The sequence below is a fragment of the Limulus polyphemus genome, unplaced genomic scaffold, assembly GCF_000517525.1.
Source record: "Limulus polyphemus unplaced genomic scaffold, Limulus_polyphemus-2.1.2 Scaffold340, whole genome shotgun sequence".
NCBI lineage: Eukaryota > Metazoa > Arthropoda > Merostomata > Xiphosura > Limulidae > Limulus > Limulus polyphemus.
The window spans coordinates 389,249-402,581 of NW_013665950.1; the positions used below are offsets into that span (position 1 = coordinate 389,249).

The 13,333-nt window shown below is 32.7% G+C and overlaps 1 protein-coding gene across 8 annotated transcripts in view; it reads right to left on the minus strand.

The window, feature by feature from the left end:
• Positions 1-13,333, minus strand: part of LOC106457509 (E3 ubiquitin-protein ligase RNF14-like) — a 109,936-nt gene that overhangs the window by 66,700 nt on the left and 29,903 nt on the right. For 7 of the 8 annotated variants that reach the window (XR_002610185.1, XR_002610184.1, XM_022383478.1 and 4 more), the window contains exons 3-4: positions 6,398-6,525; positions 1,604-1,781 (exon numbers count right to left, since the gene is read on the minus strand). Coding sequence is in view for 6 of the 8 variants with exons in the window: in XM_022383478.1 (XP_022239186.1) it covers positions 1,604-1,781; positions 6,398-6,525 (306 nt within the window). In the remaining 2 variants the exon portion in view is untranslated. The remainder of the gene's footprint in view (positions 1-1,603; positions 1,782-6,397; positions 6,526-13,333) is intronic. The other variant, XM_022383479.1, reaches the window with a different exon arrangement.

Genomic DNA, 13,333 nt, shown 5'->3' on the forward strand with positions numbered 1-13,333 from the left:
CATATATATATACAGTTGAATAACCAAAAAATTATAAATTATTATATCAATATTACAGAATTCCACAATAATTTATCAAGCTTAGTAACTAAGCTGTATTTCAGTTTAAAAAAATATTAAATTTTGAGCAGACTAAAGACACAACCTACCTCCTTGAAATCTTGGTTCAAAAGAAATAGATAGTGTCCAAACATGTTAAAATTCTGGAGAACTCCACTAGGGGTCATTCTGAGCTTCTGATTGGTTATTAATGTCATATATAGAAGTGAGTGTATATAAGGGAGTGTTTCCAAAAATGGAAAGAGATAGGCGGGGGTGCCACTATGTTTGATTTATTACGTGAGCAATATCTTAGCAAATAGAAAAGATAAGACCTTCTTATTTTTTTATTCTAGCTTGTCAATATCTGTAATTTGAGTTTCTAATTCATATGAAACTACAGACTTAGTATTTTGACTTCACAAACATCTAATTTGAACCAGTGCTGCATTCAAAATACCATGTGATACACAAAAACCAATGTTTATCTGTGTTTTTTTAATATCTACTTTTAAATTAACAAATTGGGTAATGTATAGTTCTAAAATTTGAATTATAATCTACAGTTTGATACCAAAATTATTGACATAAATTCATAAAATAGTAGTTCAATAAAATGTAGAATGTGAGTCAACAAACGAGATGACATAGCCATTCACCTGTGACCCATATCAAAAGGGTTAACACAGTGGCATTCTAACCAGAATATTAGTAATTTCAAGTTTTAACTTTAATTTACATTTCCAATAAATTATACATAAAAATAGAATATTTTTACAAAAAATACTCGGTATCCAACTAATCATGAGCATAAGCATGCCAAGAATGAATACAAGCTCAGTAGGAATACAAAGACAGGATTTTAAATTTGCCTTATTTTTTGAAACAAATTAAATACTGATAATTATCATAGTACTTCTTTTACTATATGTGTTTTTTGCACAAATCCATCAATATATGTTAATGATATTATACACTTGTCTACATGAAAATGCATCAAAAACTTAAGCATTCAAAATATTTTAAAAAACATTCTGAACTCAGTAGCAGTGAAGAATAAATATTTAAAAATTATTACATAATATTAATTTCCAATGAGAGCAAGCTATGTACTTACAGTAAAACTAAAAAGAACCCTGGCAAAAAATATAGCTAAATAAATATATATTTTTACTTGTAAATATTAGAAATGCATTGTTTCATCAGTTTGGTGCCCTCATTGTTAATGATATTTTTGGCTGTAATGCCACTAATATCTCACAAGGTTTTATCAGCTTAGAAGATTTAGGTTAGTCCTAAATACATCCATACATTAAGTTAAAATGCTAAACAACTTTTATAACAAAAGTACAATAATAAACAATAAACCAAAATAAAAGAGTAATAACAGTATAGAAATGTTGTTACGGAAAATAATAATAAACAAATAATATACCTTTTACAAAGCAGGTTAAATAACCTTTATCTGATTAAATATACAAAGAAAACAAACTTACATGTAACAGATGTAGCTAAAAGCAATAGAAATATTTTCTAAAGTACTGAATAATTTGATACTACTTACCATCAATGTTGTAAACTTTTTTGGGTTTCCAAGTCATAAGGGAAGTTATATCAAGGCACCTATTAATTCCCAAGAAAGTAAGTGTTTCCTCCTGTAGGAACTGAGTCCACTGAAACAGCACAACTTCCCCCCCATTTTGCTTCCACAAATGTTCAAGATGAGAGCAAAGGTTCGATAACTTCAACAAATAAACAAAATATATATAAACAGATGTACTTCCATAAACTAAATAATTCTAACAACATTACAAATTAATGACCATGAAGGGTGTACACCATAACTATATTATTCCATTAATATCAGCATTTTTAATAATGTGATAAAACTCAAATAAATAACTCAAACATAACATTTAGTCATTTCTCTTCACAACACCATAATTTACTCCTTTTTCTTATTTTAATTACCACTTTTCTCTTTATCCTGAACTTATATGTGTTTTTAGTACTTATGTCAGCATTCTTTACAGTAAAATTTGTAGAACACTCATAGTATGTTATATTATGTATATTGTATGTTATTTTGTGTAGCCCACATTGCCACAATTTCTCCATTATCAATCCAGAATGTGATGATAATGGTTGAAATATCTCTTAGAATTTTATTAACTACAAATTTCATATTTTTAGAATTAAAATGAATTTCAAACATGTACTTACCTCTGAAATACTACAAGCCTTTTCTTATTTTGTTCTCATGCTGTCAACACACAGGCGACTCAAAGTTCTGAATGTCCTTTAAATATTACAAACCATGCACAACATACCCATAATTCTCCATTCTCTCACTTTCCATGTGACTTATTGTGCATGTATCCAATTCCTTCCCACCATAATTCAGAGATTTTTTAAAGTTGCAATTATGGTTTATGTGATGAAAACTATGTATAGTTTGGAGGTGGATAAAAAAGTATTTCAGAGGTAAGTGCTGGTTTAAAATTAATTTAATTTGTATCAGGTAGTCTTCTCTCTGAAATACTGTAGTCCAGAATGCACACATTGAAAAAAAAAAGAAAAAGAGGTTAGAACTGGTGAGAGTGAAAATGATACAGAAATATTTATAAATCTAAGTTATAGGGCAAGAAGATAATAATATCGACTACAACAATGATGTAGTCAAGAGTATCAGAATAGAATCAAAAACTAAACAAATTCAAAGAACTGGATTTGAGGGAGAACAAAAAGTATTGCATAAAAACTGGACCTAAGGATACTCAAAAATAAAGTATTCTTTTCAGCAGAGTACCCCTTCCTTTGATGATCTTCAGTTCATACAAAAAAAGAGTTGGTTAGGATGATAATATTTTATAGTACCTGTAATTTAATTGGGAACAGAGATGATGACATAAACAAGTAGAAGGAATAGTATGTCCTGTTCCTGTAATAAAAGGTTATAAAGGGAGTAGCCTAACAATTTCATTAGTTGATATACTTCAAGAATTGTAGCCCCTCTTCATCCAAATGGTGAAATTTGATGAGATGTAATCCAAAATTCACTCTTAAGGTTTTCTGGATACATCTCAGTTGACAAGACTGATCAGTTGCAACAACCAATTTGCTAATGTGGATGGAGTAAGATCCATGAAGCAAAATTTGCCATTAGGTATGATCCCCTCTGAAAAATTATGTTTATGTAATATAGCAATGAAATGACACTGAATATGTTATTCTGAACAAAATCTGGATTAGTCAGGGTAGGTAACTCAAATGGAGAAAAATATAATTTACTCTTTCTCGCAACCCAAGTCTTAGGTAGGAAGGCCCTATACAAATACATTAAAAAAAAGTGAAACATGAAAAAACCTAGGATAGTCTCTAACCACAAGTGAGCAACAGAAGAAAATACACTTAGAGGGAAAAATGATAAAGCAAAGATCTTGCTACATGTTCAAAAAAGAGAAGTGAGACATTTTAATTCTCTCTACACGGGCTCAGTCAATTTGACCGACCATGTGACCTCTTTGTACTGGTTTAAAGTCTTTATAGATTGAATACTACAAACATTTAATATAGTAATTATATCTTCACAAAATTTGGCAGTCTTTCAGTTAACATTACAAATTTTTCACATAAAAAAATCATATTTTTCAGTGAAATATTTTTAATAAACCAAAATAAAGATTTATCCATGAATATATTGAGTATTTGTTTTGAATGGTCTGTGTGAAAAGTGATTTCCAAGTTAAGATTAAAAATACTTTTCTTCACTCAAAAATTTCCTTTGTGTAATCCCTAAAGCCTCCTAAGTACATTTCAAGCATTTGTTTTCAGTAAAACTTTATATTTTATCTGTTATTTTCTCTATCCTATCTCTATACAGGGTTGGTCAATTTGATTGACCTTGTAACAACCAAAAAAAATTCTAAATAAATCTAAATTACCCATTTTTCTTTCTAGAATAACTTCAAATTGTAACATGAAACTACATTCGTTTATCCTAAGTAGCTTTAAGCTCGTAACGGTATACATCTATATCTAATTAAATGTTATTGTTTTATTGCCCTTTGAACCATGACTAACTATTATCCGCACCATTATAAGTTGTGAATCACTCAGTGGAATGTGATACTCACGTTAAGCAAATGAACTACATTACCCATGAGCTACTATGAGCTGCTTGCGTGTGTCTCGTGAAACATTTTTATTATATTATTATTTATTTCACCTAATCTAATCTTAACAAACCTAAAAGGATCCCTATTTTTACATATTAGTTACTTTTATAATCATACATAAAGAATAAACATGAAAAAACAAGAAATAAAATACTTAACCAATATTTTTTTTCTTTTTGTTGGGTTTCAAAGAGAGTTAACCCTAATTTTTTATGGTATAGATAACAATGCACTTAATTTTTATTGAATTAAATAATGCACCAAGGAATAGACTAACTAATAACATACAAAAAGTAGACAAATTCTCTTACCTCTCAAAATTTTCCTTGCTTTCTAGCTTTACAACAAGAGCCGTTACAAATTCTTCTAAGCTATTCATTAACTTTCACATGGGAATGCTGACATATGCAAAGCAGCAATATCATCCTGCATATGTTGTCTTTTTTTTTATGTTGCCTATTTCCTCCATCACAATTTTTTTACCAATTTTTGCCTGTTCTTTTGTTTCCATTGTTCCTCAATAAAGGTCATATACATTTGCCCTGCTGAAGTTAGAAGTGGGCTGTTGATGTTAACATTAAGGACTCCAACAACAGTATTAACATGGTCACAGATTAATCTCTATGAAATGAGGGATTGTTTATGTAAATTTTCTACTTCGCTTTTTTTATTCATAGAAAATCCTCTTTCTACAGCTGCTTGTCCAGGTGAAATTAGGAGGAAATATTTTATAGCACTTCAGACTTTGTTGAAGAGGACATTTTTAGAGAGAAACGTGGACAAAAATTCATCCAACCTGCATTCCTCATTGTATGGCAAAAATGATTGAAAATCTGACTGATTGTACATTAAACCCACATCAATGAATTATTCAAACTGGGCCAAAAGGTAATCACAGGCTGTTAATCTTCCAGGCATTCTCCTAGCCTTTGCCAACAAAGCAAGCAGTTTTTCATCTTTGTCACACTGTCCTGTTTTGATGTTGCCATGGTTCCCGAGGTTGAGGCATGTGATATATCTGGCTAGTGGATACTTGAGTGGGGATTTTTCCAGTATCTTACTAGCAAGCTTCACCATAAAATCACAGAATTCATTTCTCAGTTCCATGTATTTGATACCACTGATGGCCTTTGGAGTTAATGAAAGGATTTTACTGCACTCTTGTTCTACTGAAAATCCAAGATCAAATTTCTTGTTTGAACTATAGTTTGTTTTGTTCTGTATATCAAGTCTATGGAGCTCTAAAATAGTAATATTGTCCAACACTTCCGGTTTCATGAAACATTTCAATATGCTCACTGCTATTAAAATATCCTGCACAACAAATGACATTATAGGCCTGTCCATTTGATAAATTAACAAAAATGGTGATATTACTTTAATGAGGGATGTGAATGACAACAATTTTGGAATGATCAGTTTATCTTTGATACATGAAGCAACAGTGTCATACAAGTTAGTCTTAGGATTTGTAGATTTTTTTTCTGTCACTTTTGTATCATACTATACAATGTTTGGCCATATTCGTATAGCATGCTCTACAATGGAGACATTTTCAGCCACCTATGGTAACAAAACTTATAAAGAAAAACATCTGATCCAGTGACTAATGTAAAGTCCTCTTGCTGGCGAATCTTTGATTAATCTGTAGAGACTCAACAGAAGTTTATAAATGGGCCATGTTGAAGCAGCAGCACCATCCTTCAAAGCACCATGAAGTACATGTACACCACAACTGTCAACATCTAAATGAGACTTGTAATACTGTGTTGAAAGTTTCTCATCAACAAGTCCAATCTTGTCCAATCATGGCCTAGCATCTTAATAGTTAGATAATGGACAAAAAGGCAGACAGATTTTTAAGCTTTATATATATATATACACACACACATTTTCTTCCCATCAGTTATTTCCTTTAGTTCACCAGGCTTAATGAAGGCAGATGTGTTTACTAACACATTTCTTAGCAGATACTAGTCTGACAGAAGTAAACAATAAATATTCTATTTTATTTACCTATTTTTTCTGTGTAAGTTATGATATACCATCTAAAATATTTTAAATAAATTGTCAAAGGAAAGCTGAGAAAGAAAATTACAAATTAGACTTTATTTTGGAGAGTAACAATGTTGTATTAGCAAAAGATAATTACATGATACAATGTTGAAATTATACTCTACCTGTTTTAATGTAAGCCAGCTAGCTGACAACAAAAAAGCTGGCGGGGAAGTTGATGGATACTTTGCTACTAATTCAAAGTGTAGAATCACTGGTGGAAGGTAATTAATTTGAATTTCTTCTTGTTTTCCTTAAAATGAAATTATAAAACATTTAAATAAAATAATATGAAGAAAGATATTTGCTTCTGAATAAGACTTATTACAGGCTCATCTAATATAATTTCTTTATAAAATAAATACAATAGAACTTGATATTAAGGGCGCTCTTCTGACTGCATCCAAATTCCCTCTATAGAAAGGTGCTCTTAATATCAAAAATGAGCCACACAAGGCTGGATTCCATATCGACCATACTAAATTTCTAAATTTTATGCCCCCCCCCATCTTGTTTGGTGTATCCAAGACATGGGTGTTTGTGAGTTGCATGTTGCCATGACATGGAGAACTGTCAACAGGAGGTCTCAGGAAATGGATTAGCTGTGCCATTTTTTCTTTATTATTGGTCACAAAGATTCAAAGTACTTCTCTTCAGAGTTTGAACTGCAAAACATTTCACATTTAATTTCTGTGTTTATTTTAATGTAAACGACTGAAGTAGAAATCAGTTGAAAATAAAGTAACAAATCACTGTGCGAGTCATTAGACTATTTATGTGACACCATATTATGATACTCTCAAGAGCAACAAAACACACGAACAGAAATAAGCTGACTTGATCCCTGCTCCAAGAACATGATGTGGAATTTATGTATCCTACAGTGTTTAAAACAGAATTCCCCAGAAGAATAAGATTGTGCTTTGAATCTGTGAAAATTTTTATTACACTATATGGTTCAGAGCCAATCCAATAAATGTCACAAGTGTTTTAATATTGGTCATCGTTCTGAGATGTTTGGAATTTATTGGTATACCGTACCAAGTGCCTGTATAGAGAAAGAGTCTAAAGACACTGCCATTCATCCAGAATATCAAGGTGCCCATTATTAAAAGACTTAACTTGATTACAAATAGTAAAAAAATTAAAGAGACTGAAAAGGTCTGCCCTTAATAGCACAGTGCCCATTTTTTTTAGCCGCCCGTTCATCGAAGTTCTACTGTATTACAAAATCCTTCCACTAGTATAAGCTTTGTAAGTAATCCAAATGTCCTAAGAATAAAAAAACTTTAATACAATAGAATGAGTATTTGATTGTTTTAATCTTTATTTAGGTGATGCATGTAACAATAAATATATATGTACATATATATATATACACACACACACTCACATACATACATACATATGACTTACAGAGAGTTTAAACTTAATACTACTAATAATGTCAAAGTTTAACTTTTCTGAATTGAGTTAAAAGAAGCAGCAGGCATTTTAAAGAGATTTTACTTTCATTACCATATTGAACTTTTATGCAAATCTCATCAACCAGTATCAACAAAAATACCTTGTTTGAATAAGACAGTTAGGACATTGACCAGAACTTCCCATTCATACACAAATTCATCTTTTTTTCTTGTAAACACTGTAATTTTCAATAAATTCCTTACAATTTTTATACTAAATTAACTTACTGATGCCAGAAGATGCTATACTTTAAGGGTAACTAAAATAAACTAAATTTGTTTGTAAAATGAAACTGATCTAACTTGATTGTTCATGTTTTATTGTATTAGAATACTGTTATCCTCTGCTTACTAATGCCAGCTTTCATACTTCTTAAAATTTTTAAAAGTTACAGTAATTATCCACTGCATATTTCAATGTCATTTACAGAAAATAAATCACCTTTGTTAATGAAATAAATACACATGCATTGAACATTATAATCACACTGAAGTTACTTTAACAGCAACAAAATGTAAATATTACTTACACTTTTCTTCACAAACATACCTCCAAATTCACACCGTGGAAAATCTTATGTTTTCGTAAAAAGAAATTTTTTTTATATAATTTTGTTATATAAATCTTGGAATAATATATTCCAATTGAAGTATGTATATGTTTTAGTGTTTTTTTATACCTAAAATTTAAATAATCCCTCTTATTCACTGATATTTATCATGTTTACTTGGCCTCTATTTCTAAATTATTGTCTTTATCATACCTGATGACTACATTATTATTACTTTTTACTCAGAATAAATTAAATAACTAAAATCCAAATTCAAAAACTACCCAAAAACCTTAACGCATGTTATGGAAGACAACTGAATAGCCTACTCTCCAAGTTAAAAAAGAACAATGAGATCACAGAATACATGTACAACAACTAATGAGTCACCAATGCACATTCCCCTTGTTTGTTCGGTGCTCCAAAGATTCACAAAACCCAACTGACATCCACCCCATTCTTTCCACTTATGCCAGCTATAGCCATGAACTTGCACAATTCCTAGATTTTTCTGATCAAACCATTGCATGACAACAATACAAGGCTAAAGGTGTTCTAAAATCTTAAAGCATTCTCAAAAATCTCAACAATCATCACAAAATGTAGTTTTGACATAGTCTCCATGTATACAATAATACAAAAAGATGAAGCAAGAAACCTGGCTCTAGAAATGACATCCCAAAATTAAGACAAATTGTATTACAACCTGAGCTTGGAAATTTTGAAAGGCTTGTTTCACTTTGCACTAAAAATATGTTTCACCCGTTAAGACAAAACATATTAACAAATAGATGGCCTAAGCATGGGCAGCACTTTGTCATCTGGATTATGTGAATTGTTTGTCACAAAATAGAGAGTCAGGCCATTAACACAGCTCTATACCCTCTCACATACTGGGTTAGATACGTCAATGATGTATTTTGTGGATTTGAAGACAACAACCGTCAACAGTATTTTTTACAATACGTAAACAATGTTCACTCTAACATCAAATTCACTCATGAAGAAGAGAATGAAAACAAGGTTTTAAATTACATAAATATAACAATAGAAAGAAACTCCAACAGTTTAACACAAAAATCTTCCATAAACCTGGTATTGATATCTATATAAAGTGGGACTCAGCCCACTCAATTCAACAAAAAATTGGCACATTATCATGCATGTATGACACAGCACATACCATATGTAGTAACAGCCATCTGCAGCATGAAATAGAATCAATATCCAACATATTTATTAACAACTGTCCCTAAAACCTTAGCCAAGTACAAAAACAAACTCAATAACAGAAAAAAAGAAAATGAAAACAACATAAACTCCATGAAGGAAACAAAATGCACAAACTCAAACACACTAATAGATGTTTTACCATATCATAGCTATGTAACCAAAAACATCAAACATTTGGAAACAAGCCTAAAAAAAACACAAAATAAACAGCAAAGTTACTTTTATTTAAAAACCAAGCACCAAAATCAAAGTTCATCTTAAAAAGGTTTATTCTGACAATATCAATGACAGAAGTACCTACAAGTATTAATGTGATTGATGTGATAACACTTACCTAGGCAAAACAGGATGCAACATAAGTATTAGGATCAAAGAACATAAAAATCTCCCATAACACATATACGAACACAGCACAATAAATCAACATACAATTAACATTAACAACTTTAAGATATTATGCAACGAGAACAACATTAATAGAATAAAAATAAAAGAAGCATTAATTAACCGTGAACTAAAACCTAATTTAAATCAAAACAGGTGTCACCCAATATGTTTTCTAAGTTGGAACAAAATGCTCATGCAGTATTTCACAAAATAGAGATAGTTACCTGATGATGGCCACACAAGTGGTCTAAATGTAATATATATATATATATATATACATAAAAATCCACTAAAAAAAAAAAAACCGCACTGAAATTGGGTATCTATCAGGATAATCTTCAGTTTAGAAAAATTATAACTTCTGATATTGACCTTACCTCCTCTCACATAACACCTAGAATCCAACACTGAACTGAAGGACCCATGCAAAATTTACTTAGAGAAGCACCTCAGAAAGTGTCTAAAGAGAGCCCATGGAGTGTGACATCTCTCTGTAGAGAGAACCAGATATACTCTTCACCTACTGTGAAAATACGAGTTGCTAAATCAGGTAGAAAAGAAGCACATTCATAAGCAATTGGAGACACCAAAGGTGTAGAGTGGCTAGAGCACATCAAACCGTAATCAGTGGGTCAACTCCAGTCCAAAACCAGGTGCAATCAGTTATTTGTCTCCTGGTCCTATAGTAGGAGAAGTTCACAACTATTTTCACCTCAAGCTTAGAAAGCAGAAGGGAAAAATAACTTCCATTCCAACCACCCAAGCATGGCACGAGTGCAAACCCAGTACACAACCAAAACCAGGCTACTCAGGAATGAACATCCAAGAAATGAAAGGAAGGAGGAATACAATGTGGTGGTTCACTCAAATCCAAAATCAGGTAGCATTGGGAATTTATCGTCCAGTCTGCAGTAGAACAATGGCTCCCTACCAGCTAATTTCCGCTGGTCCAGCTCTAATCCAATACCAGACAACCCAGGAACCAACACCCAGGAAGTGGAAGGATTAGGGGTCCCAGCTGAAGGGGTGAACTGTATTTTGGTGGTTCGTCTCCAGTCCAGAACCATGGGCATTAGATATTGTACATCCTGTTGGCAGTAGGAGGAGGATTCACACCATCTACAACAACAGAATCCCACTACCCTACTCTCAACTGAATGGGACTGATCACACTCAGGAGGATGCCTCCATGGTCCACCACCCCAGCTGCTAGGAGCTGGTAAGTGGCTAGGGCTCACTTACTTCACTTGAGAGTCCAGAGAAATGCAACAATGAAGACAGTACAATGAGTAACCACGAAAACCTATTTTCAAGAGCAGGTTGGTCCCAATTTATTCAACCACAATTGGAGGGATGGGCAGCTATCTTGACACTGCTTTACTCATTATAGTCTATGAGTTGGTACTGTTTGGGATGTACATAATTATAATACAAAACACTGCAAGGATGAACCTACTAGCATGTAACAGGCAGCGCACTTAGGGCTAATAGTTGGAGTTTCAATTATACTGCCGATTATACCAAATTTATTTAGTTGAGGATTACAGTGGCAAGAGGAGCTCACAAGTTGCTAACTCGAGGTAATTTACAGTTAGAATAAAGAAACAGTTTCCAAGACTAACATAGAACAAAATATAACAACATTTATTAAATCTTTCCACATAGTATACACTGTTAATATCAATATTTAAACATTTACTAAACCATTAATTTCTTGCAACTTTACTTTTCACCTTTCAGTCAACAAACTACATTAATTGATCAAGAGAGATAGCAATTCTATACTACAACAGAGTTGGGCCAGTATACTTTTGAAGGTTGAAGATATTCAGGTTCATAGTGGAAAACTTCAATTCTTCCAGGAGAGAACTCTAAGGAACTCAAGAACAACTGCTACAACAACTACAACTACTAACAACTCAAGAGCAACTACTGATTTTTTTGCTCCAGACACGAGTTTTTAACCTATATTTTCTTTGTATTCTGTCGACCTACTGAGTAGTATTCCTAACTATTTAACACTAGTTTTAACACTTTATTGGTCGATATGTGTAACTTTCTGGGCAGCCTTCTCACTTGTGCTAGTACACCAACGTCGTGTAAGGAATATATCATGCTTTTGCATGATAACATCAACTTTTTCATAGCCTCCACAGTACTAACAAGTTGGCATCAGTAATTAATCACTGCCAATCACTTATGCTAGCATTTTTCTAAACATCTCTGTCGTAGCTTAATTTTATATAACCCTTAAGTCGTGATTCACTAACTTGTGATTCTCAATACCACTTAACCATCTAGTTGTATTTCCTAGCTCTTGGCCTTATTTCGTTATACAGGCGTCTTTACTTATGCCATTTCTTCATGTATACGTTCACTTAAAAACTCAGAAAATTATTATAATTTCTTTCCTAAACTCTTTTAAAATGCTAAAATACTGAAGCAATTGTAAAATTCCTTCAAAAATACCCAATTGCTTCAAGCAGTCTTGTGGAATGCCCTATCTCAAAAGTGGGTATTATACACCAGAATGGCTGTACAGTACAGATTTATGGATTAGTATACCTAGAGAGGCATCACCTCACCACAGAGTGGGATCTAGCATGTGCACTAGTGATCCTGAAAGAGAAAAAAACAACTTACCCACTCAAAGTTGAACTGAGGTGTGGAGAATGGCAAAAGGTGGTATTTGGTACAGATGAGGAGGAAACAGCCACATGATGAAGATAATGGGAAATGAATGTATTAGGTGTGGTCCACATGCCAACCCAAATAATTTTCTCCCATGGACAATAGAAATGGCCATACAGGGAAAGGGAGAAGAGTTGGGTCTGATGAGAGGACACTTAGAAAAGACGATGGGGATTGGAAGACAAGCCAATAAGAAGTAAGCCAATATGAATAGCTGACAAATCCTTCCCATAAGAGTGGTAGAGGAAATATTACTGTGTGAAGAACGGTTCCAATGGATAAACAAATGTAAAACATAGAAAGAAGCCATGTGGGCAACATAACATCAGAAAGCATGAACAGGAAAGAGGAGATTATCCGGATCAAAACAGGAATATAAACGGAAAATGAAGGAAGAGAAATAGGGGTGAAATAGATGTCACCTTCATGAGCTGCCAACATCTTGCTGAGAATACTGTGATATGGATACAGGAGAACATAGGTGTGGTGATAAAGGACACGTGATATGTCAATGGCAAGAACAATGGAAAAAGAAGCAAGAAATGGGTCTTGAGGGACAAATGGTATAAGAAACAGATGGCCAAGGGTTCAGAAGAAAGTTGGGTAAGGGTACGAAGAACCATAGTAAGGTCCCAATCAGAAAGGGGTGTAGGATTAGGATGACAAAGGAGATGAAACAAAAGGGAGAGGATTGGAGAGGAAAAAAACTACAGGAATGGGAGAAACAGAAGGT